The 24,634-nt window shown below is 40.0% G+C and overlaps 1 protein-coding gene across 1 annotated transcript; it reads left to right on the plus strand.

Annotated features, from left to right (window-relative positions):
• The first annotated feature begins 315 nt into the window (after positions 1-315).
• On the plus strand, positions 316-23,400 carry LOC138193793 (uncharacterized). The gene is given in 4 exon segments (XM_069142014.1): positions 316-422; positions 1,281-1,411; positions 22,621-22,642; positions 22,644-23,400. Coding segments are annotated over 4 exon segments (1,017 nt in total).
• Positions 23,401-24,634: the final 1,234 nt, after the last annotated feature.

Consider the following 24,634-nt stretch of genomic DNA (forward strand, 5'->3'; position numbering starts at 1 on the left):
CATTGTGGAGGATAAGGCGGTCATGGTTGTATTTATTTCCTTGAGGGACATCATAGAGTACATGTTAGACTGTAGTGAGCAAATATAGATGCCAATGACATTTATGACATGTACATACTCAGTGATTGGGGCTGTACCTTTAACGGTGGAATTACAACTCCACACCGCCTCCTCTAAAGTCTATAGTTTCAATATTTAACCACTGCTTTATTTCATGAAGGTTTTCTCATCTAATGGAGCTCTGCAGCCTCGGGGAGTGAAGCCTGAAAACTGCACCCTTTGCCATGTTCAGTCTTCTGTAACAGGACATCCAGGATGGTCTACTCCCCATCTATGCACCCTGCTAAGGAAAAAGCAGGGGGACTGCCAACACCAGGCTGTGCAACTCCCGCTCCCTGCCTGTCCTTCCTGCTAAACACAAGGTGAGGGGAAGCACAGCCAGCACAGGCAAATCTCAACTAAACAGGAACACAGCAATGCAAAGAATCCACCCAAAAATCTCTTAACATATCAGCCATCGGCCTGTTTTACCAGTACCTCTTGCACAAAAGTCCAATCTAGGTGCCAATGACAGACCAGCTTTTTCTACTTAAATGACGAAATCAATAGTAATGAGGAATAGCTGAACTGAGGCGTCATGTATGGGAGAGTATAATACAGTGCAGGTGTATGAATGACATTTCTCCCTCCTATGGCCTTGTCATTCCTCCTTCACCTGGTGAGTTATCTACACCATCTTGTCAAAAGAAGGTTCCTGTTCATACTCCAGACCTGCCAGAGCATCAGGAAGCAGCGAGCTTGAAGTTGTGTCCTTCGCTTCCTCGCCTCCTCTTGTTCGTGCACTTAACCCTTGGGTCCCCTACTTACATTAACTGTCACTCTCTTCCAGCGGAGAACATCAATCATAGCTCCTGACCTCTGTGACCTGTAGGATGAGTGACATGTGGCAGCAATGACTGGCAAACTCTGTGGAAATATGACGTGAAAAGGGAGATGGTGTCAGTATAATTGTCAGGAGTCCAGTTTTTTCCTCCGTTTTTCCCCCAATCACCTCTCCTCCTGTGTCCCGTCTTTGTCTGTGGCCACGCCCCTCACCTCCCGTGGCCACGCCCCTCACCGGTCCCAGCAGATGCAGCCACTCACCCCTGATCACCACCTGCAGGTGTACTGCATCTCCCTGATCACCTCCCCAGACTATATGTAACCTGCCCCTGCACAACTCTGGCTGTCGGTTCATTTTTGTTTAGTCACCCGTCCGTCCTCCGTCTGCTCTCTGTCAGTCCTGTTCCCGTTCCTCCGGCCTCTGTGCCTCCTGCGGATATTCCCGGTCAAAGTCACCAGTCGGTGGAGGTGCCCTCCCGGCTCGGAGGATTGTTGATGCCGTCCCTGCCGCTGGTCTGCCGGCTGCCCTGTCAGCCGTGTCTCCCTGGAGCTGTCGGTCGAGTTGCCCTCCCGACTGGATGCAAGTGGACACGATCGGTGCCACCTTTTGGTTTGTTGTTTTTTGTTTGTTTTTTACAATAAAGACTGTATTTTGGAACTTGATACCTCGAGTCTGTGAGCTTGCATTTGGGTCCTGGAAAAACACCCGCCACATAACAATAATACGTTAGTGTGTGTAATACCATTGATTTTTTTGTAATGCAAAATTAGGGTTGCTTGTCATTGCTACAATTAAAGTGAGTGTGTAAGTATTGTGTCCATTTCAATCCATTCAATTAAAAAAAATAAAAAAAATACATTGTTTCTGTATTTTTAACACATCATGTCTCCATGAGGTGTGGACATTGTCAGGTAATTCACACATGGACCTGAACCAGAATTTTTCTGGATCAAACATCAGCATTTGATTTGGAGTTTAGTGAATTTAATGAATATAATGGTTATACAGAAGATACTTTTGCTATTTAAAGGCTAAGCAAATTTTTCATACAGCACAAAACGCCCGTTGATTTTTGAACTGCCGTTTTGTAGCATTGTGGTGGCATTTTGGACATCGGCATCTCTTGAAGCCGGAAGTGATCATAATTGGACGAGGGGGCGTAGCTAGGGAGGAGCAAGCTGTGGATCTGATTTATAGATCTGGGGCCGTATTCATCAAGCTTCTGAGTACAAGTTACTCCTAGTGACAAAAATCAAAAGAAGGAAAAAACTAATCTTAGAATTACTATGTTCTCAAAGAATTCCCCCCTAAAGTTTACTAGATCCTGGTGAAGATAAATATCTGAAGCATCTAAACCCATAAAAGATCTCCTAAGGTGAACAACTGTTCGAGGCAAAGAGGAGACGCACACTTAACTTACGTATAAGTTACTGTGTTTATATAAAAAATAGTGACAATTGCAGCACAAAAATGAGGAAACAAGAGCTACAGTGAGAGGGAAAAAAATCATGTATGTAACTGGCAATCCGTTATGTTAGAGTTACAGAAGACTATGTTCGAGTGCAAAAACGATAAAAATGATTTGTCTTTTTTTCATTTCACAATGTAAATCACAAAACTAAATGGAAGGGAGCAGTGGTATAAGCATGAGCATGTTTAATACCACAGCCATTCTTGGCTCCACAAAAAAATAATTACTCATAAGGGAAGTGGAGCAGACTGTGGGTGTGTGAGGGCGCTTGGAGTTTTTGGTTTAAGATACTTTATTGCACTTCCTTCGCCTGCTTCTGAAACTGTGCCACTGAAATAACCAATTTGGCTTGGTTCAGCGCACACAGTAATAGCTGCATTCTCCATCGATGGCACTGTGCTTTGATTGCGCTGTCAACTCGTCGTGACTCTTTTTCATAAAACAAATGGCAGTTTAAGTTGCTGACTCGCTTATGAGTTTGCCTTGACGTGCTTTCTTTTCTTGCCCTATTTTACTCTCTCATCTGTTTGCCTTTTTTCTCTGTGTGACTTAAGGAGGATCGTTTGTACACGCAAACAAAACTAGCGTTTTGCTCTGGTGCTGACATCGCTGTCGCTTCAGCAGCATCTGTTTGTTCTCTTGGCAGCTTTGGTCTTTCTAAATATAGACTACAGATATTTGAGGATATGAAGATGCAGATGTCTTGAAAAGCATTTGGTACAGTACCTTGTTTCACTTAATGGCAAGTTTAAAAATAGGATTACTAAAAGCAGGATAGTGGTTTGTAAAATAAATGTCTGTCTTCCAAATACAGCATTTGTATCAGACACTTTGTCCACAGCATCTCCTTCCTTGGCTGTGTGAACCCCGCAGCCTCTCTCTCCGGCGGCGTGTATTAAGCCCTTCTGCCCCACGGTGAAGGCTTTAAAAACATGCTGCTTTCAGATGCATGCGCCCGCTGTCTGTGAGGCTGACATGCTATGTTGAGGAGATAGATTTGGGTAATGGTCCAGCACAGAGGAACCCACAGAGAAAATGGGAAAGGGAACACAACCCGGGACTCCCACAGACCTTTGAATGGGAGGAGGAGGTATTTTCCTCTTATGTCATTTCACTTATGGCTGCTGAGAAACATCCGCTGGTGTTGTAATAAAGATTAAAGCCTTTTCATGATGTGTACAACTGAAGAAAATGGCAATGAAATAAAATTCCATCAAATTTGATTGGCTTTAGAATATGTTAAGATTGCTCCTCTCTCCGGCGTTTCCACACAGACAGAGAGACGGAAAATTGGCTACTGTTGGGACCCGAGCTCGGACGCCCTGTTTAGGGCAAGCTGTAGTAGAACATGGCACCACTTGAAATTCGAATGGAGCATAAACGCATCATTACCTGATAGCTTATCTTTATGCCTTACCATCTTTAGCCATGACAGAATCATCATGTGAGGTCTGAGCAGCGTGGGCATCCATTGTATTAGTGCTGAGACCACAACGGCGAAGAGTGGGTATAATGGAAAGTAAAAAAAACACAAAAAAAACCCGCAGGGCTAAATGTAATTAAACTATTTAAAAGAATAATTAAAGCAGCGTCTTTTTTCTGTGTAATGAAGCTATTCACGCAGCATGCACACAACTTCAGTGCATGCATTCATAATAGGACGTTAGAGGAGCTAACCAGGTGTGTACACTTTAAAATGATCGTAATTGGTTTCAGTGATCAAATAAGTGGATAATAAGCAGCCGGGTTTCCACTCACCATTATACAGCATTGGACAGTAAACTGGCTACCCTAGCAACTGTTGCTATGCTACCATACATGGTAAATCCAGTCGGCCCTGTGTTTGAGTTGGACTGAATTCAACCTCACATTGTACACTGTCCTCTCCCAAGGCTTGATGCTTTGAAAACACATAATTGGATGTAAATCTAATCTCTGTTTTGTTTGGTTTTAATGTGATTGATTGGTAGGATTGTGTGATGAATCCATATATGTGGAGCACTTAAATAAATTAAGGTCTCATAATTTATTTTTTAGTTTTAGATTTCACTGTCTTTGTTTTTCACTTTGAAAATGTTTCTTATCTAAATTTATATTTCTTCAAGAAGTAAACTTTATTTAGTGCTGCTCCAACACTAAATTAAATGTTGTATTAAGTATGTTTCAATTCTACTGTATATTTGCGCAGGGCTGCTCCTTGGTCAGAAGATGTAGCTGCAAGGCTCAACACTATGGACCTGATTTACTGAGATCTCAAATAAAGGGTACTAAATTGCGTGTTCCTTCCAAAAGTTTGCACATTTATTTTGCACCCGTTTTGCGGGTGATTTACTAAAAGTAATTGCCTCACTGATATCAGGTGCAAATCGCTGTATTTAAATGAGGGGTTTGACTGTGTTAAAGTGATTTGAGCAATGGAAAACAGAACGACCGCAAAAGCAAAAGGAAATCTGATTCCACTGAAATTAAGATAGAAAATATATCAAAAATAAAACACTATATAGGAGATTATAAGCAAGAAAGTCAATTCTGTGGAGAAAACAAAAAGGATAAAAAAAAAGGCTAAACAATAAGCCTTTTTTCATTAATAATAAAACGTCGGCAAATAAAAGATGGTATGCCTCCAACAAACTATGATCAGCAGGTCTAGCTCTTTCTGTGATGAGCAGGTGACTTAGTTTCATTCAGTGACTCGCAAGTGCTCGTGAACCTTATGAAGCTACTTTCGAATTCTGCGGGGCACATTCAGGACCTTGGACAGCACACCTGACTAGCGGGACTGGAATATTCAAGCAGCGATATGCAGGAATGACCCAAAGGCAGGACAATGCTGAGTCGTAAGAAGTTTTTTTTAATTGCAAGTACTTTGTGGCTCTTCCGTGTTGTTGGCTGTCAATCATCATTCAGTTCATTCAATAACTCAGAAATGTAATCGCTGGACAGACTATATGTCTGAATAATTTCTGCCTCTGACATCAAAAATGTTTCCACGGGCGTAAAGCCACGTTCTCTACACATTCTTTAGTTTCCTCTGCGTCTCCTTCTCAACAATAAGAGCAACCGTCTCTTCTGATGTGCGCATCTGATTAATACGCACCCTTCAGTCATACTACAATACACACGCAATCACTTCTCCTATTTCTACTTACAGGTTTCATAAATATCATTGCGGGTGCTAAATGTATGTATTTGCATTTCCCCTCCCAAACACGCAAAATGGACACCGTGTATTGAGACTCAATCCTCACTGCACGTCATTAGTAGATCAGCTTGGACATTTTGTTGCGGGTGGTGTGGAGTTTGCACGTGATTTTACAGATGCAAACCTTTAGTAAATCAGGCCCTATGTGGGCTCAACCTTCAAATATCATCAATGGGATTCAATTTAAGCTGTACTATTACCTCACGACTGGAATGAATGACACATGTATTACAGCAAATATAAATGAGAAATTTAGAATTCTTTGTAAAAATACATCTTAGACTAAACATGTAAAAAATACTCGGAATAATCATAAACAGAATGGGAGGCGGTGACTGAATTAGAAAGTAAACAACATCCTAAAAAAAAACACCACCCACAGTATGATTTTATCACCAGCTGTTCCAGAATGAACGGACACAGAGCGTGTTCTAAGTCCATGTAATGATTCTCACATTTTATCTGTAACGAGTTGGTTGCAAACTAGAGATTCCAAATTAAAGCTGATAGACAGACACTTGAGAAACTTAAAAAAAAAAAAAACATCCAGTTATTATCATCAAGGTCATATCCCTGTTAGTATCTGACCTTTTATAGTGAAAACATAAATTTAGTTTGGAAAGTTTATACAGTACACTGACATGTCCCTTCGGTTTAAAATCCTGCACCTTCTCTTTCAAGCCACTTTGTAAACTAATTGACAGCGCCTTCACAAAACCAAGGGCAGCTGACTGAGGTGACTGTATTGTTCCATATAGGTACAGCAAATCTGAACAATCTGTGTTTTTTGTGAGCGCAACAAATCTTTAGAATTCCGTACCTACGGAAAAATAAACTGCAGCATTTTAACTGAGACTATTGTTTTATTACTTTATTGTATTGATGAGAAAAAGAGTTGTCAAACATATTTTTCTGCCCTATTATTTTCCTAAATTCTCATTCATTTATTCAACCTTAATTTCATTTTGAAAATGTTTTGTTTAAATTGAGTTGGAACTGTGGGTCTGAAATAGTAAAACTGACACCAAGTCACCCGGAAAAAATACAAATTTAAAAGGTAATTGCAATATTTGGAGCACGCAAAACAATAACAAGGGAGGATTTTAATGTTAGTGAAAACAGAATACATCATACAATGGACTTTTACTCTAATATTTTCTGCACTATTCAAAGCATTTACAGAAGCGTGTTGTACATAGACAGTACATGCACGAACATATACACCACATAAAACACATTAATTGTTCTAGCATAAGAGAGGCTGAACACAAGTACTGTATACAGATACAGATGTGAGCCATCAGGAACAGCAGATTTGCAGGATGCTGCAGAGGTGTTTCTTTCACCCAACGTTGAGTCAAGTTGGGAATTCTCCGAACTGAGTCTCCTGAACCTCCATCTGTCCCAGTCGAACATATGGGTGGCCACTGCTTACTGTACTGGGATTATTTTAAGTAGCTTTTCCAGAGCTTTTTCACTTTTTGAATGAAAAGTTCTGAGCTTTTAAAGTTGACTAGATACAGGCTTCTTTCTGGTTTCCTCAGCAGTTACATGGTTAAATTGTGGTACCATTTTAACTAATGCGTGCCTTCGGGTACATGTTACATTTTGTGCATATATACATCTGCGTGTGTGGGCTTTCTTTCCAGAGTATGCAGCATTACTGTGGGTCACCAGCTTTAGTTTTTGCTTCATACAAAAGGCCTGTTTCCCTCCACTGAACTGTGAAGTGCAGCAATTTATTTTTACTTGGGCCTGATGGCTCGTAAATGGGTGTGAAGATAGCAGCTTGGCTATGATACATGGGCTTTCCTGGGCTCACCTTGGGGTCTCCTTTTCTGCTTTGTATCATTACAAGAGCTCCTACATTATTACAACGGGAAATGGAAAATGCTTTGTCACAATGTGGCTGAGCACAATACAGACTGGAGAAGCTGTTTTCCAGCCACCGAAATAAAAATCTCTCCAGTGTGCGTTTGCACACTGCCCTCTATGCCTACAGTGTCCTTGTGCTATGTGGAAGTGTTGCTTTTGGTTTGTTTGCAACCCTTTATTATTGTGCATGTTTTCCTGTGGGACTGTGGAGTTTGGGTTTCTATGGGTTTTGTTCCACCGCCCTGATTTTAGAGAAAATGGGCTTGTGGGACCAAGGCTGCAGAAGCAAAAATCAATAGCTTTGCAAGCAACATTATTTTACTTGTGACAAGTGCATCTATCACGTAAAAAGCAGTCCTGCTCCGCGAGTGAATCTCCCTGTATATTACTCTTCAAAGCTGCAAATGTGTATAAATGTAAGCTGTGAAAGGCCAGGAGAGAAGAATGCTCCCTCGTCTCTCTCACTGCTGTTAACTTTATGGACCCCTCAGGAATCACACTTACCTTTCAAGGGCTGCTTGCAACTGTTGTCATATGTGCCCTAGTTTTGAATTTAATGAGTATTGTATGCTCTCTGGGGATACAAGTTGCAGTAAATGTAGGAGCAGGCCTAATCTACGATATAGACCAATTGTATTTGGCAGTCGAGCTCAAGGTGTTAAACTATAAAAAAAAAAGTTCAGTGTTGGACAAAATCCCCGATCTCCTGCTCGTACGTAATAACCCTTCTACCTTCCATAGAATGGTCAAAATCAATGCAGCACAGGCTGATATATTCTGACTTTATGCTGCATTCATGTTATGTGAGAGAGAAGGTAATGATTCCCTGTGAGCATTTGCATCCTTGGACTTCTCAAGAGTTTTCAGCTGACTTAATTACCACAAATAAAACAAAAAGAACGTCACACCATGCCTCAAACCCATTGTTTGCTAGAAACACCATTAATGGCTACAATTTAGGACTCCACAAATTATAATGATGGGGAGAGGGTTCCAATATTGGCCTTGTTTAACTCAGTCAGTCAGATTGGTCACCATCGACTCCATTCCTCAGACCTGAGGATTGATAAATCTATCAAGCGCTCTGAAAACAAGGATGCCAACACATTTGGAGCAGTCACCATGATTATTGTAACTAACATGAGGGGAGAGCATTACAGCTGTTCAGATGTCTGCTCAAATGTGAGCAAAAGCTAATCACAGGCAGCAGAATGTACTGCAATGCGTAGACAGTCTTCAAAATTCACTGTTCTGGCACACACAGCAAGTTAGAAGACAAGATTTCTTACTGTCAGCATAACCTTCAGCTTCAGCTGCGTTATTCTGACACAATTCTGGAAAATAAACTATAATTAAGGTATTTTTACTTGGTCGTCTACTGTGTGATGCAATTTTAAAAGAAGAGAATATCTCTAACATAGCAGAGTGAAAGACATTACAGTGAAGATAATGAAATGTCACAGCTGATAGCATCATGGACTCCAGATTACTGTGGCCAAACATTCAGAAATTAACCTCATCAATATTCTCTTCAGTGAAAGAGAAAACTGCTGTTGTAGTTCCACTTCCATGAAATAGAGCAGAGGTCTTGGCTGAGGCTTTCATTACTGCTTCTCGGTGGAAGGTTGATAGATTATTTTTTACTTAATCTTTCTTCAGCAGTTTTTTAACCAGAAGTAATTGGGCTCATTACTCACTACACACTGTTACTGTAAGTGGAAGGAGAGGATATTAGAGGGAAATCCTTTACCGAGTGTGTGTGCTCTTGTTCGTATTTGTTTGCTAAGTCATACTGAGTACAGTCGTCTGCTGGCCCAGTCGTTGGACAGTAACCAGAGGGTCAAAGCTTTGATTCTGTGTTGCTGAACCAAAACATCCTCATTCGTTAAGTGCTTCTCTGCAGAAGAGTCTCCCATATGCCCCAAATGTAAATGCACTTTTGCTCCTGTGCTTTGAGCCCAGAAAGTTGCAGCTGTCTGTTGTTCCTGCGTGTCATTTTTATTATGCTCAATGACTTTATGGCGGCCATTTGGAGCGTCAAGGGCAGCCATAATAAATGTTAGGGTTTTAGCATCACTGCGGCTTGGCAATGAATAATGATAAGGCTCTGTGTTGTGTGGACCTCGTGTCGGAATCAGCTGCTGTATGACTGACCTTCAGATGAGGCCGGGCTACTGTGATTCATAAAAGCAACCACTCTGGTCTAAAGACCAATATAGAGTTGTCCTGAAAAGGGCACTTTGAGAGTCCATTTGTAATATGAGCAGACACTCCCATACATGCTAAAAGCTCACATTTAAAGAGAAAGGCAGCTCTTTGGTTTTGCTACAGATTGCACGAATCACGGATGCAAACATTTTCTTTGTTTTCTTGTTATATTGCTTGATTTGTTTTGGAATATACAGTCAATAATACCGGTTAACAAGGCTAGAAAATATTATATATTTCAGCAACCAAACTATTTCTTGTCAATTATACAAAGTGTGAAGTTCAAAGACAGTTCCTGAGCGCAGCACAGTAATGGGAATAGAGCAGTGGGAACGTGGTACTGTAAGTATTTCAAGTTATGTTGGTTAATTAATAGCTTGAGCAACTCAGTTACACCACTGTAACACACATCATTGGCAAGTACAATGTCACCCTGAAGTTGTGCAAAGAGAGTTTATCCAAATTTGTGTCAAACTCAGAAAATCTGCAAAGGAGACTCCTGAAATGAGTCTCCCGACAGCATATTACAAGGAGCCATGTCGAGGTGTTTTGAGTGACATACTGTATAAGTTTCAAGAGGGCAGAACATCACTGTCCAAAACTGAAAGAGATGTTTGAGATTAGAAGAGCAACCTGGTGTGTTTTGCTTTGATATTCACAGGGTTGAGCATCGTGAAGTCACCCACCAGGGTCAGACCGTCAAACACAGAGTTCAACTGTGACATTTTGAAGGAAAACATTTGGCACAAGAGAGCTGCATTGAGGTGGGATGGCACTTTTCTCCGACATGACAACGCACCCACCAACAATACATTCCAAACCTACAGGTTTCTGGTTTGCAACTTCACAATCATAGCTCCCACCACCAGTACTCACCGGATTTTGCTCCCAGCAACTTTTTTTTGAATCACCAACATTTTTTTACAAAATTGTATGTGCACTCTCTACTCAAGTTGGAGCGACCAGATCTGAACAAACCAAGTGATGGGCAAAGAGTCTGTTTGTGTGGGACAAAGTGGGACATATTACCAATGCTGATAATCTAAAATGAACTGTAAAGGTTACAGGTCAGGCTGTTAGCATGTGAAGGATTAAACATGTATTTTATGTGAATACAACATCCAAAACTCCCACGTGAAGTAAATACAGTAAGAATAAAATGAAGGTGAAGTCTCACAGTAAATGTGTTAATCTCATGTGTTTTAACTGTTGCTGTTAATCAGTGTACATTGTTTCTCACCTGGGTCCATTGCATTTATTACAGGTGCTCCAGTATCTTGAGATGTCCCACTATTGTCTGATGCTGTGGGTACATCATCTTCACTGGACATTGAATCGAAGATCCTGCAGTAGAAGGCAGCATGTTGTACCTGCACAGTTTGTTCAGTGCCCACAAACTGCAGGCATCTTTTCTTAGATGCAGGTTTCTGCAGCGTGTTTGGTTGCGTTGCTCTTCATGCTGTCTTGACAATGAACCTTGCTGTTGTGAGATGTTGTTCAGACCAGTTGTAAATGTTTTCTGACACTTGTGAAGCTGTTCTTCTACTGTTCTGCTGTGACCTTACTCTTCTGTGAGATCATCAGATTCTTTTCTGTGACATCGTCAGATTCTCTTCCCTTAATTTCAGATTAACATTCTACTACTCTTGAGAATTCCATGGTTTCTCCCAATACCTGATTAACACAAACGATTCAGTGCACTTCACTGTGGATTACAATGCGTTTACATTGTGGTAAAAACAAGTAGAGACATACAATCCTTCATGCTCACATTCACACCTACAGGCAGTTTAGTCTCCAGTTAATCCACCCTGTACGTGTTTGGACTGTTGGGTGTCTGTGGCTCCATCTCTTCCTGCTTTTTCCTTGTGTGAAATTCAGAACCTTAATAGATGAGTAGACTTTGGCCTTACATGGTAGGTGCAGATATCATTGTCTGAGTGTGTGAAAATTAAATTGGATTTAATACAAACAGGTGGAACACCTAATTATCCTAATTTTGGTACATTTTTGATAAAACTATAAATATAGTCATATATTTTTGTAATTGCTTGTTTTTGCTTTCATTGGTATGAATCTATTGTTTCCTACTGGATGAACATGTTTTTAGTGATGTGCTTTTTTCCCCTGCTCGTGTCTGTGTACTTTCAGTTCCATGATGTATAAAAGATAAGCTATCAATTTCATCAGTAATTGGAGCCAATCAAAATGTGGGACATTGTCTCAATATGTGACATGTGGGACAAGGCATAAAAATGCTGTGCGGACTGCACATAATGTGGGACGCCTGATCACACTTGCTCAAGTCCATAGTGACATTGCAAGTTTGCAGATACATGTTACAAAAGGGTCTGTAACTCGGGTTGATCAGGTGATGTAACTTGGCATACGTATTCATTGTGTCCCCCTGCTCAGTACATTGTTGTGCTGCACTTACAGGAAATTTTTAATTGACACTCATATGAAAGTACTCTAGGACGAATAAGTCTACTTCTTAAAAAATTTACAACTTGGTTGCTTGCATTAGCTTAACAAACCACATACTGTATTTCAAAATCAAAAATTTTATATAAAGACAAAAGACATGAACATTCATTTGATTAATTAAAATTGTGCTACTAAACATTTCTATAGAAACACTGTCAAATATAATAATAGTGATTCAGGTTTTATTGAATACTAAAAGAAAAAAAAAGAATGCAGCTTTAAAGTCTGACAAGAAACAGAGAACATGTACGTTAGGTTGGAGGCTGTCAAAAGATGTGCCAGTCAACAGAATAAATCAGAATTTATTTTTTGTCTCACAAACCAACAGTCAAACATGAGTAAAAGGCACTCGGAGAAACATATTAGAATGTTACCATTTGTTTTTTCCAGTGTTGTAGTTGATGAATATAACCAACTAAGACTCAAATGAGTTTTATGTTTGTAGGGATTATTCTGGTTTATTTCAACCTGGCACATTTAGATTCATATGGCTGTTGTGGCTCTATGGGTCATACTAAGGTTTCACTCTTCACCTCCCTTGTAGAGATTAGGGGAAATGAGGAGTTACACAAAACAATGTCAACATGTATGTGAATGAAGTTTTCCTCTTCTATCGGCAGCAGAGCAGTGTGTAATGTTTCCTGAGATATGTTGTCTTACTTTGCTTTCTGTGTTGTGGCTGCGTCTTTCCTCCGTATTTCGTCTTCCATTTGTTCAGCTCCTCTCCTGCAGACTTCACACAGCCAATTCTGTTTTTTGGAATCTCTCGGTGCTCTCTGCGAGCATGTTTTTGAGTGTACATGCAAGACCATCAGAATACACTCTTAAGCAGAATGAAAGTAAGTATTTTCTAGTTGATCTTTTAATCCTTTTCAGGAGTAAAAGCTGAACTCTAGAGGGAGTTAAAACACTAATCACATGAAGAGTGATATCCACTTTTACCTTGAGTTGTTTTAATGTGAAGTCTTTCACAGTGTCAACAGTCAACACTACAAAATATGTATTATTTAACACAACAGAGAAATACAAATGTAATCAGACTAGTACGGTTTTAGGTCAAAATCATTACAACATTTTGAGCAAAAATATATACAGTGTGCAACAATCAATGCTGCATGACAAGGTACAAGCCGACCCATGACTTTCTGCAACTGTGATAGTGACAGTATATATCCCGTTCCTACCTTGTACATTATGTACTTATGGTTTTGAATCATAGCCCTATCTCATGTATCATGTCTTCCGAAACGGCATGTTTTAACAGACGTAAAGATAACAGTTTTGCCGATCACTCACATTTAATTTGGTTAAATTACAGGGCCTAAACATCGCTCAGAATATAAATTTAAGAATATTCACATCTGATTCAACATGAATGTCCCCCTGTATTAATACAATATTAATTAAAAAAAATGTAAGACTGCAAAACGAAGAAAAAAAGATGGGCAATTCTAAGTCATTTGCTCCAACTTTAACCTTCACTTCTGCCACTCACCTCTTTTCTGCAAAATGCTATTTCTCACATTTTCATCCTCATCCCTCGCTGGGTCTCCACTCTGCCCTCCATTCTTCTGTGGCCAGTATTCCTTCTTTGTTGCATATAGTCATGGAAGCAAGTTTCAGCAGTTGAGATAAAACCCCAAACAATGGCCCACCATCTGTCCTTCTCATTAAAGTAGAGCATGTGTTAATGCAGCCACTCTGCAGCCTTCATGTGCTGCTGCTAAATCAAGGACAAAATGGAATTGCTCCAGGAGATTGCATCTTCCCATATGCTTGGCATTTCGGCGACATAATATCCCCTCATGTCTGTCTCTTCTCTCGATCTTCTCCCCTTTTTGCTCCTAAATATCCCTGGGTAATTGAAAAATAAAATAAAAACTACAATCCTCCCCAGCTCTCATTTCCCTATCATACTTACTTTTCTATTAGCCATAATTATTCTCCAGGTCATCCATCCTCAGGACATTCAAATCCCTAATTTGCAATGACACTGGTGGTTTGTTGGTGACACCAAAGTGGGAGCAGGGTGGCATTACTCTGCCTGAAGCGTGGAACAGCTTTTTATGAACGTGACAGAAATCTCTCTTGGGCCATCAATCCCACATGCAAGCTCTTGTAGGGAGAATGAATCACTGAACAGCAGTACTGGCAGTAGTCGTCACCACTGCCAAGCTAAGTTGAGCCAATCTTTTAGTGTGTATCTTTTAGTGTGTATATATGTATATATATATATATATATGTATATCTGTGGCATGACCTTAAAAAGGCGGTTGGTGCTGGAAAACCCTCCAATGTAGCTGAATTACAACAACTCTGCAAAGATGAGTGGGCCAAAATTCCTCCACAGCGCTGTAAAAGACTCATTGCAAGTTATCGCAAATGCTTAATTGCAGTTGTTGCTGCTAAAGGGTGGCCCAACCAGTTATTAGGTTTAGGGGGCAAATACTTTTTCACTCAGGGCCATGTGGGTTTTGATTTTTTTTTTCTCCCTTAATAATAAAAACCTTCATTTAAAAACTGCATTTTGTGTTTACTTGTGTTATCTTTGACTAATGTTTAAAGTTGTTTGATGATCTGAAACATTTAAGTGTGACAGACATGCAAAAAAAATTGGAAATCAGGAAGGGGGCAAACAATTTTTCACACCACTGTATGTATATGGACACAGGGTGAATCAAATGACTTTAGGCACAAAATGACAAAACAGAGCAATTCTTTTTTTATAATCTGTCTAAACTAATCATGAAAAGGCATAGTACATAACAAAACTTTTCCCAGAATTAATACTGTAGCTGGAGGAAGAAAACACTTTTGCAAATTGGACATCACATTAAAAATGGTGCTGAGTGAACAAACATTTCTTCAAAATGACATGTATGTGTTGTCAGATTGGTGGACATATTTTCTGTTTTGTCGAGATGCCTTTATTTTCTGAGGTTTTTAGTCCATTGAGCTGTTAGGGTCACAGCATTTGAAACTGGCTTTTGCAAATCAAAGTAGTTGACAAACAAATTACTATCACTGTAAGACTACATATCTCACTCATTATTGTGGGCATTTAATACACATAAAAACAGAAATGATATCAGTAAAATAATAGCACCTATTTAAAAAAAAAAAAAGAACAAAAGACTTATTATGTCAACGTGTGATGTAGCCTTGGTGAGGCCGTTTGGTTATGTGGTATCAGATGAAATTATTTTGTCACAAATTTATAATAATTCTCACTGTTGAAAAGTTTTACTTTTGCAAGTATAAAATAAAGTTTTAACCTGCAATTTAAAATAAAAGTTCCCTGACCTCATTTAACTTTTATAAGGGTGTCTTAAAGTGTCCATTGCCTCTTCATTGCCTCAGTGATGTAAAAGTACAGATTATGTGTGCATGGGTCAGGTCCATAGACGTAGGCTCTTGTTGGTTAGTCTAGACTCTGAAATGAACAATTCCTTCGCAGCAAAAGTTTATTTGCAGCTTGAATAATGTTAAGCAATTGTTAACTGTCACAAATAAGAAGTAAGCTGTTGTTAACCAAAGTGTTTTCATTAAGTACTCGTAATTCAGGCTAATAAGGGTGCTGATGGAAAGGTAGTGGGGAGGGCCTTGGGAGGAAGACAGTTAGCAGCTGGACAAATACCGTTCGTCTTAGCCTCAATTCTATTTGATTAGAATCTTGTTCTGGTCTTTTAAATCAGGCGCCCAACATGGCAAACCTGAGGACGAAGCTGGCATGATCAGGTCGGGTGAGTTGCAGGTAGAATAGGACAGAATCCAATTGTAAGGCCACATTCAACCACTGAAACTCGAAGCGAGCGACAGTTAAGAAATGTATACATGTTCTCAATAAAAAATACATCGCAGGCACATTAAACAGAAAGCAGTGAGGTTTTATGATAAAATAATTAGTCACCTGCAAGGAATTACAGAAGGTTCCGTTTTGATTGTAGCCTTCCAAACTCATTAAGTACTCAGTTTAAACTGTGAGAAAAAGAAAAACTGCAGCAGCTCTTCTTTACTTCCTTGATTTCCTAAACTCAAGTGCCCTTTGAGCCTAAATATATCTTTCAAAAACTGGGCAACTTCCATTAATATCTGCAAACAATGTCAGCTCAGACACACACACATACACACAGTCGCACGCTTTAACAACGTTGTTTATTTCAACCAAAGTGTTCTGAGGTGGCAGACAAGAAATGTGTAAAGTCAGGATTGCATCATGTTTTTGTGCAGCACTGAAAGAGAGAGACACACAAACCTACAGATGCAGAGATGTGGATGAACACACACACACACACACAAACAGGCGGATTCACACTCACACACATGCCTATAAGTACCTGCGTTCACACACTCAGACACACAGACACTGAATCGAGAGCTGATTGAAATACATTGAGCCTGCCCTGTAATGTTCTACTTTATAGTGAATTCCACCGTGGGCTGGTGAGCTGTCCTCCAGCAACACACTCCCAGCTGGTAAGACCCCAGCTTTCCAATGCATTTTCAAACACTTCTGCCTGCCTGTCTGCCAGTTTGTCTGACTGCCCTCATAAACAAAGGACAGTATCTATCAGCACTTTTTTCTCAGTCTGAAGGGCTGAATATAATCATGACCTAGCTGTCTGGTCTTTAGTCTGCAAGCACGCAACCATCAACAGTGTTTAAAAGTGAAGAAGCCTGCATCTGGTAAAACTATCAAAAGGACATGCAGCTGAGTTCTTGCAACTGCCAGTCATAACATGATGTCATGAAAAAACAAGTGCATCAGTCTTTTCAGTACATTTTTTAAACGAGATTTGCTAATGATCAGATAATAACGTCATCTGGCACCTAGAATCATTTCAACTGTCGTCAATGGGGAGCAAAAGATGTCAGATGACATAACTATAGTCATCTGACATCTAGCGTGTAGGGAGAAGGTTGGAGTGGATTTTAATTTCTCTTTTAACATGACAGGGAAACTTTAGTAACTTTTCACCACGCAGTTATTATTGTAACCATGACAACAGGTCATATCCAACTTTTATGAAAGTCTGTGACACAAACAACATGTATCATTGTGTCTGGGTTAGGTAAAAAATTGAGGGGAAAAAAATATAAAAAAATATGACATTGTCTAACCAATCAAAAATGTCACATCCCCCTGCAGTACCTCCGCGCACCCCCTGGGGGTCGTGGACCCCCTGTTGAAGACCTCTGGTCTAAAGTCTGGTCTATCGGCATTGTCGTCTTGATATTTTGGGACCCAGAGGTAACCATACCATACAAGAGGCAGGATCTGATTTAAAGATCTGACTGAGAACCTGAGGACTTTATGCCCGCCCACCTATAGCCTACCAGCAACCTCACTTCACCCCACGCATGTCAATCAAACCAGGTACAATCCCAAACATACTTATCTTTGAAACTTAATATCTAATTAATGATGGAATTATTTATATTTGGACTACCAGAACACTGATCAGATGGAGTGAATTTAGCTAATTGCACTATAATGACTTGGAAAATTGTTGACTTGATATTTAATGAGAGAAGTTGATGCTTTTTCAATGGGAGTCTAAAGGAGCCAGCTCTCATTGGTATTGCACTTTAAGGCACTTCCACATTGGCTTCTCTTTTGAGACCTATTCACGTTTTGTATAGTCTGTGGTTATTGCATATATTAGGTTGCTGAGGGACATCAGTGACCTGCTTACTTATGCATGTATTCAAGGATCAACTAGGCAAAAAAACAAAACAAAGGAAGTTTAGGAAGAGCAACAGATGAAGAGTCCCCATTCCAGGACAGATTATTATATACAGACAAGAACAATATTGTAAATAGTAGTTTGGACACTATGGATGACAAAATTCTAGATAAAATTGCAAACATTAACAACATTCAAAAACATTTCCATGTGTCAGTCTGGAGGGTGTGGACAAACAATGCTTCAATTTGAAAGACTTGTCAGGACTGTAAGGAGACCAGACAGAAGTTGCCGATGTAGAGAGGAGGGGGACGAGGTGAAAGGATAAGTCAACAAAGTGACTTCGACATAGAACAAACTACCCTCGAAAAATTATGTGACAAAATAATTTCACCTGAAAGGTCAATTGTCTAGCTCTAGTTGACTGTTCCAACTGTATCTCTCTACCTTTTGAAAGCCAAACTGATAACACGTGTCTGTACTTTACTACATTTTTGGTGTAAATTAGTTCTTTGGATGACACTTTGAGTTTCAACCGTTTGGACAAATTGGACCTCGATTTACAAAGATACACTCCTGTCCTAATGAACAGGTACATGAAGTGAAAAAAATCTCCTAAAGCTCTATTGCATGTTAGAATATCTCACCATATTAAAATGATCCTCGCATCTTGTGATATCTTGAGAGGATCACTTAATGAAATCCAAAGAGGTCAAATTAAATCTGAGTGTCCTTACTAGAAGATTTCCTCACACTTAACTCCCCTTCTGATGGGCGGAAGCGGAGCCTGTGGACATTTAAGGGACAGCTCTGCAGTACTTCATGAGAAGTGCTCCTATCTGAGAGGCACACAGAGATACTGCGTTTAACTTAGCGATGCTTTGGTATGCAACATTTTTTTTGAGGGAGACAATGAGCATGAGCTCAGATACTCGAGATCATTTCTGCCCACTGCAATAAGACTAACAATAACTCACCTCTGGCGAAATCCATCCGAAATCAATAAGACGTTGCACTGTTGTTTAGTTTAGTTAAATGTAATATTATTCTACTTTTACTTGTATATAAGTTGCATATAATGTGCATTTAATTTTTTTTTCTTCACATTTCATATGTTTTAACTACCTCTATTTTAGATTATGTATTAGAACCCGATGAATGTGTGTCCAAATAAACTCCCGTTTCGGTCAGTTGAGCTGTGCAAGAAATATTTATCACTGCAAGATGCAGCGCAAATCTTTTATGTATATTGAATTGCTGTATTGGTCATATTGGCATGTGTAATTGCACTTAATTTCAGTCGAGGTCTGCCTTTTATTTTATAGGCCGATAGGGTCACGTGATGTGTCCAGAGCGATGATTCCAGCCCGGAGCAGAAGCAAGGGATCACATATGGGCAGATAATCCTTTGTTTTTCCTACTTTTAGCGCTTTAAAAGGAATGTTGTTGTTGTTTTTTTACAGAAAGAAAGAAGAAAACCAGTGAAGGTTTATTTGACTTTACTTCTTTATCTGACTCTCTACATGTTCACTATCTGTCAAAGTGTGGTCTGACACAGGACAGAATTATATCAAATAAAAAGCATCTCTTAAGGTTTTTAAGCACCAGTTTCTTGTCTGTGCGAGGAAATGTTTCCAATCAAAATAATTTTAAAGTTACATCAAACTACCATAAAATACAATCTGCGTCCATCCTCACACGCACTAACCTGTTTGAATTTCTCGTGAATGTATCACTGCATGACTATGAAACATGCCACAGAAAAGACAGGAACTAGAGCTTTATAATAATCATGTTTTGAAGACAGATAAGAGTCCTCAGAGTGATATCTTTACTAATTTATTCACTATTTTTCAAACCTCTGTGGTTGAATAAATGATATGTATGTGCCCCCCCCCTTTTGTGACATCATCAGATTCTCTTCTGTGACATCATCTGATTATTTTCCTTTAATCGCAGATGAACATTCTACTACATAATGCTTCAGAAGCAGTTACAATTCCATGGTTTCTCCCAATACTTGAATAACACAACTGATTCAGTGCACTTCACTGTAGATTACAATGTGTTTACATTGTGGTAAACACTGAGACAAGTAGAGACATACAATCCTTCATGCTCACATTCACACCTACAGGCAGTTTAGAGTCTCCAGTTAATCCACCCTGCACGTGTTTGGACAGTTGGGTGTCTGTGGCTCCGCCTCCATCTCCTCCTGTCAACAACATGTCAAAGTTTCCTTGTGTGAAATTCTGAACTTTAATAGATGAGTAGACTCGTGCCTTACACGGTAGCTGCAGATATCAATGACTTTGTGTGAAAGTGAAATTGGATTTAATACAAACAGATGGAACACATTCACTCTTAATAAAGTGCAAAAGCACAGATGCTACTGGCATCTCCCTCAATTCAGGTAATGAAGTCCATGTTCCAGAATGCCCCACAAAATAGTCCCATGTTACCTTTTACATGGCTGACAGATCAGGTAAGAGGGCCCTCGGGAGGTCAGGACTGACTCCGCATATTGCGTTTGAAATTTGAAATTGTAGGTGTGATATTGGTGCTTGTAACCATTACATAGTGTCAACTGGCTATTGTTAATCAATCCTTTTTTTTTAAGTTGTACTTGTGATCCAACTCAATTTTACAAGGTATTATGAGCCACAGACACCCAACTGTCCAAACACAATGTAAACACATTGTAATCAGAGTGAAGTGCACAAAATCAGTTATTATATATGCAATATGTATTATTCAAGTATTCAGAGAAACCATGGAAATGTAAAGAGCTGCCTCTGAAGCATTCTGTAGTAGAATGTTCATCTGAGATTAAAGGAAGAGAATCTGATGATGTCACATAAGAGTAGTGTCACATCATAACAGTAAAAGTATGGCTTCATGAGTGTCAGAAAACATTTACAACTGGTCTGAACAACATTTCACAACAGCAAGGTTCTGTTGAAGAAACCTGACCAAAGTTTGCTGTAGTTGGTGTTTTAATTGATGATATTTATACCGGTATAAAAGTAAGCATTTACCAACAGAGAGTGTGATGTCTGAGAAGGTGAGCCAACCCAGAGCATGTTATACAGAAAGCAAGAGGTTGGGGGAGACAATATCTACATGCAGACCAAAAGGTTGATAACATCAAAGAGTGGTAGGACGAGAATAGGTGGGGTATGGTTTTCCCACAGATGTTACTGATTTCACAACATCTGGTAGACAATAATTATTTACAAAGGAGAAAACATCAATGAGTTGACATGACAGGTGGTGTTTGGTCACTTTATTCACACGCAACTTTGCATTGTAATCAAATTAGTATATTCAGATATATTTCAAATGGAAGAATGTTTAAAGAATACTGTCTGCATTACAATTTCTCCCTCAATTCATTGTCAAGACAGCATGAAGAACAACACAACCAAACACGCTGCAGAAACCTGCATCTAAGAAAAGATACCTGCAGTTTGTGGGCACTGAACAAACTGTGTAGATACAATGTGCTGCCTTCTACTGCAGGATCTTCAATTCAATGTCTGGTGAAGATGATGTACCCACAGCATCAGACAATAGTGGGACATCTCAAGATACTGGAGCCCCTGTAATAAATGCAATGGGCCCAGGTGAGAAACAGCTGTCATACACCAATTAACAGCAACAGTTATGACAGGATATTAACACATTCTTGGTCTGTAATTAGTGTCCATAATAAGGATTCAAATGCAGTCAAGTGTTTCTTCATCCCATCAGTTCTTTATGACTTTCAGATATTTTTCTGATTTTAGAGTTTGGGTAATGACAGAGTAACACACCTCTTTCTATCCCTCTGTCCATCTCTGTCCCTCCCTCTTCCTTCCTTCTTCCATTTAGTGTGACCAGGTGTCCACTTTATATTATGTCAATAATTGAACATGTAAAATGCTGAATTTCACTCTCTCTCTCCCTCTCGCCCTCTGTCTGTCTGTCTCTCTCTCTCTCGCTCTCTCTCTCTCTCTCTCTGTGTATGTGTGTGTGTGTGTGTGTGTGTGTGTGTGTGTGTGTGTGTGTGTGTGTGTGTGTCTTGCTCTGAATGACAGTACACTAAAATTACATGATTGCTTTATGGTCACGACTCTTCACTTGTCAAGGCTCAAACATTTGATTAATGATGTCCAGGAGAGTCATTAAAGTCATAAAGTCATAAATGACTGGAAATATCAACGCTGCAGCAGACATGCTAGAGAGTTACAGTTAGAGTTACAGTTGATCCATTGCAGGTTACACTTATTCTAGCATTTATGATAGCATATCCCCCAACACCCTGTCACCAGTTAGTGGTTTGTCCCTCATCGTACTTCTGTCAGTAGGTGCTCGCTACTGCTCACTGGAAGATTTCCAAAAGCCTTCCCATCATGGAGAGTCTCTGTTAAGGGCAAAAGAGTTATGGCCAGGCCTTGTCTTCCACATTCAACATGTTAAGTACAATAGTTGACTGTTTACCAGTCATTTAATATATACACTCAGCACAGTTACAGCATAATTAACATTATTCACTTCATCTGTGAGTGTTCATAATATTTATGTATGCAGATGTTCATCTAATTCCTGGTAACCAATTTTTCTTTCATATTACTGGTTTGCTGACAATGCACTTCAGCTCATCTGGCTGTAGTTTATTTTCATCAGAGCCACCTAAAGTTATGGACTACATATGAACTAGTCTGCATAGTTGGATTATTAGCTATACATGACTGCACTGTAATGCCATTTTAGATAAACTACTGTTAATGGACACTTAACTCTGACCAATCTGAAACACGGGTAGCCGCACGAATTTCTGCCTGTCTCACTGTCTCAGTGGATGTTTGCATACCACCTGAAAATTAACCTCGACAAGACTGCACTGCTCTTCCTTCCAGGGAAAGACTCTCCCACCCACGACCTGACTATTACCTTTGACAACTCTGTGTTAGCCCCAACCCTGACTGCTAAGAACCTCGGTGTGACACTCGACAGTCAACTCTCTCTTACTGCCAACATTACTGCAACAACACGGTCCTGTAGATACATGCTGCACAACATCAGGAGAATACGTCCTCTTCTCACTCAGAAGGCGGCGCAGGTTCTGGTCCAGGCTCTGGTCATCTCACGTCTGGACTACTGTAACTCCCTCCTGGCAGGTCTACCTGTTAGCGCCATCCGACCTCTGCAGCTCATCCAGAATGCCACAGCTCGACTGGTCTTTAACCTCCTGAAATTCACTCACACTACTGCGCTCCTCCGCTCCCATCACTGGTTACCAGTAGCTGCCGGCATCCGTTTCAAAACATTGGTACTTGCGTACCGTGATGTGAACAGATCGGGTCCAGTCTACATCCAGGACATGGTCAAACCCTACATCCCAGCCCGCTCACTCTGCTCTGCATCTGCCAATCGGCTTGTTGCTCCCTCACTGCGAGCTAAACACTCTCCAAAATCACGACTGTTTGCTGTCCTGGCTCCTAAATGGTGGAATGAGCTCCCCAATGACATCAGGACAGCAGAAAGTGTATACATCTTCCGCCGCAAACTAAAAACACACCTCTTCCGACTTTACCTTCAATAAGTAGCACTTTAGTAGTGCTTAAAGTGGCACTTACTTATAGCACTTTGTAGTTTGGCTTTCTTGACGAAAATTGTACTTTCTTGATTCCTGTTGTTCTGGATCTGTACCCTCATGTTTGAAATGCACTTATTGTAAGTCACTTTGGATAAAAGCGTCAGCTAAATGAAATGTAATGTAATGTAAAGATGTCCAGAATTTAAATAAATTAAGTTTTACGCTTGTAATATGGGCACTATAGTAATGCTGTTATCTTGATGTCTCCACATTTCTAAGATTGTATTGGCTGTGGAGGTCTGAAGTTTGGATTGTTTTTTTCTGAGTGGACTGTAAGTGATGTTGCTGTAATGGTCATTTATACATTTTAGGTTTCACTTCAAAATACAATTGATTGTGATTCGTCAGCTTGAGCTTCTGGTGTTAATAGACTGTAGTCTCTGTCCAGCTGTCTGTTGGAAGCAGATATACCTCTGCCTGTTGTCCTCAGGCTGCAGCAGAACCAATCGCTTTATTGGCTGAACCAGTGGATGTCTGTCTGTCCAGATCCAGAGTGAAGGGAAGCCAGATAAATTAATTCCACTCAGCTAGTTGCTGATATTTACATGCATGCTTTCCTGTGTACCCAGAGACAGAAAAACAGGACAAAGAAAGACAGATGGCAAAAGAGACTCTTCCTATATTTGCTTACCTTCTTGTGCCCTCCTTGATGTGTTGGAAATAAAACCGAGTAGCACAAGCACAACTTAAAAAGAAAAGAGAAAATTTACCTGGAATCCAAGTTTCACTTGATGGATGGACAGCTACTGAACTCATACTGTCAGAATGATTATTAAACAGTCGATAGAGACTATGTATCCTGCATTATGTCAAAATACTTTGGAGTCTAATTCAAATACACCAGATACACCATGTAGAGAAACAAGGTCGTAGCCAGGATGTGCTGATCTTGGATCTCAAAAAAATATAACTGCTCTTTAAAGTTTACTTGTATTAATGAAGGGAAATAGGTCAGTCGTGTAACCTGATGAGTGCATCAAGAATCCACAAAGGCTGCCAGTGCTTTGATATGTGTCATATGCCGCTGGGGGGTGTTCCCATTAATAGTGATCTGAAACGCTCCTACTAATCAGCTTCAAAGAAAAAGCATCACCTGACCTGCAGAAGAGAAACCTGTGTTTCTTCCCTGGAGTCTGACTAGAGAAGGGGGCCCAGAGGTGGAAACTGTTGATGTAACCAA

This window comes from Embiotoca jacksoni, unplaced genomic scaffold, assembly GCF_022577435.1.
Source record: "Embiotoca jacksoni isolate LCO1_2020_lvr unplaced genomic scaffold, fEmbJac1.0.p SCAF_95, whole genome shotgun sequence".
Classification (NCBI taxonomy): domain Eukaryota; kingdom Metazoa; phylum Chordata; class Actinopteri; family Embiotocidae; genus Embiotoca; species Embiotoca jacksoni.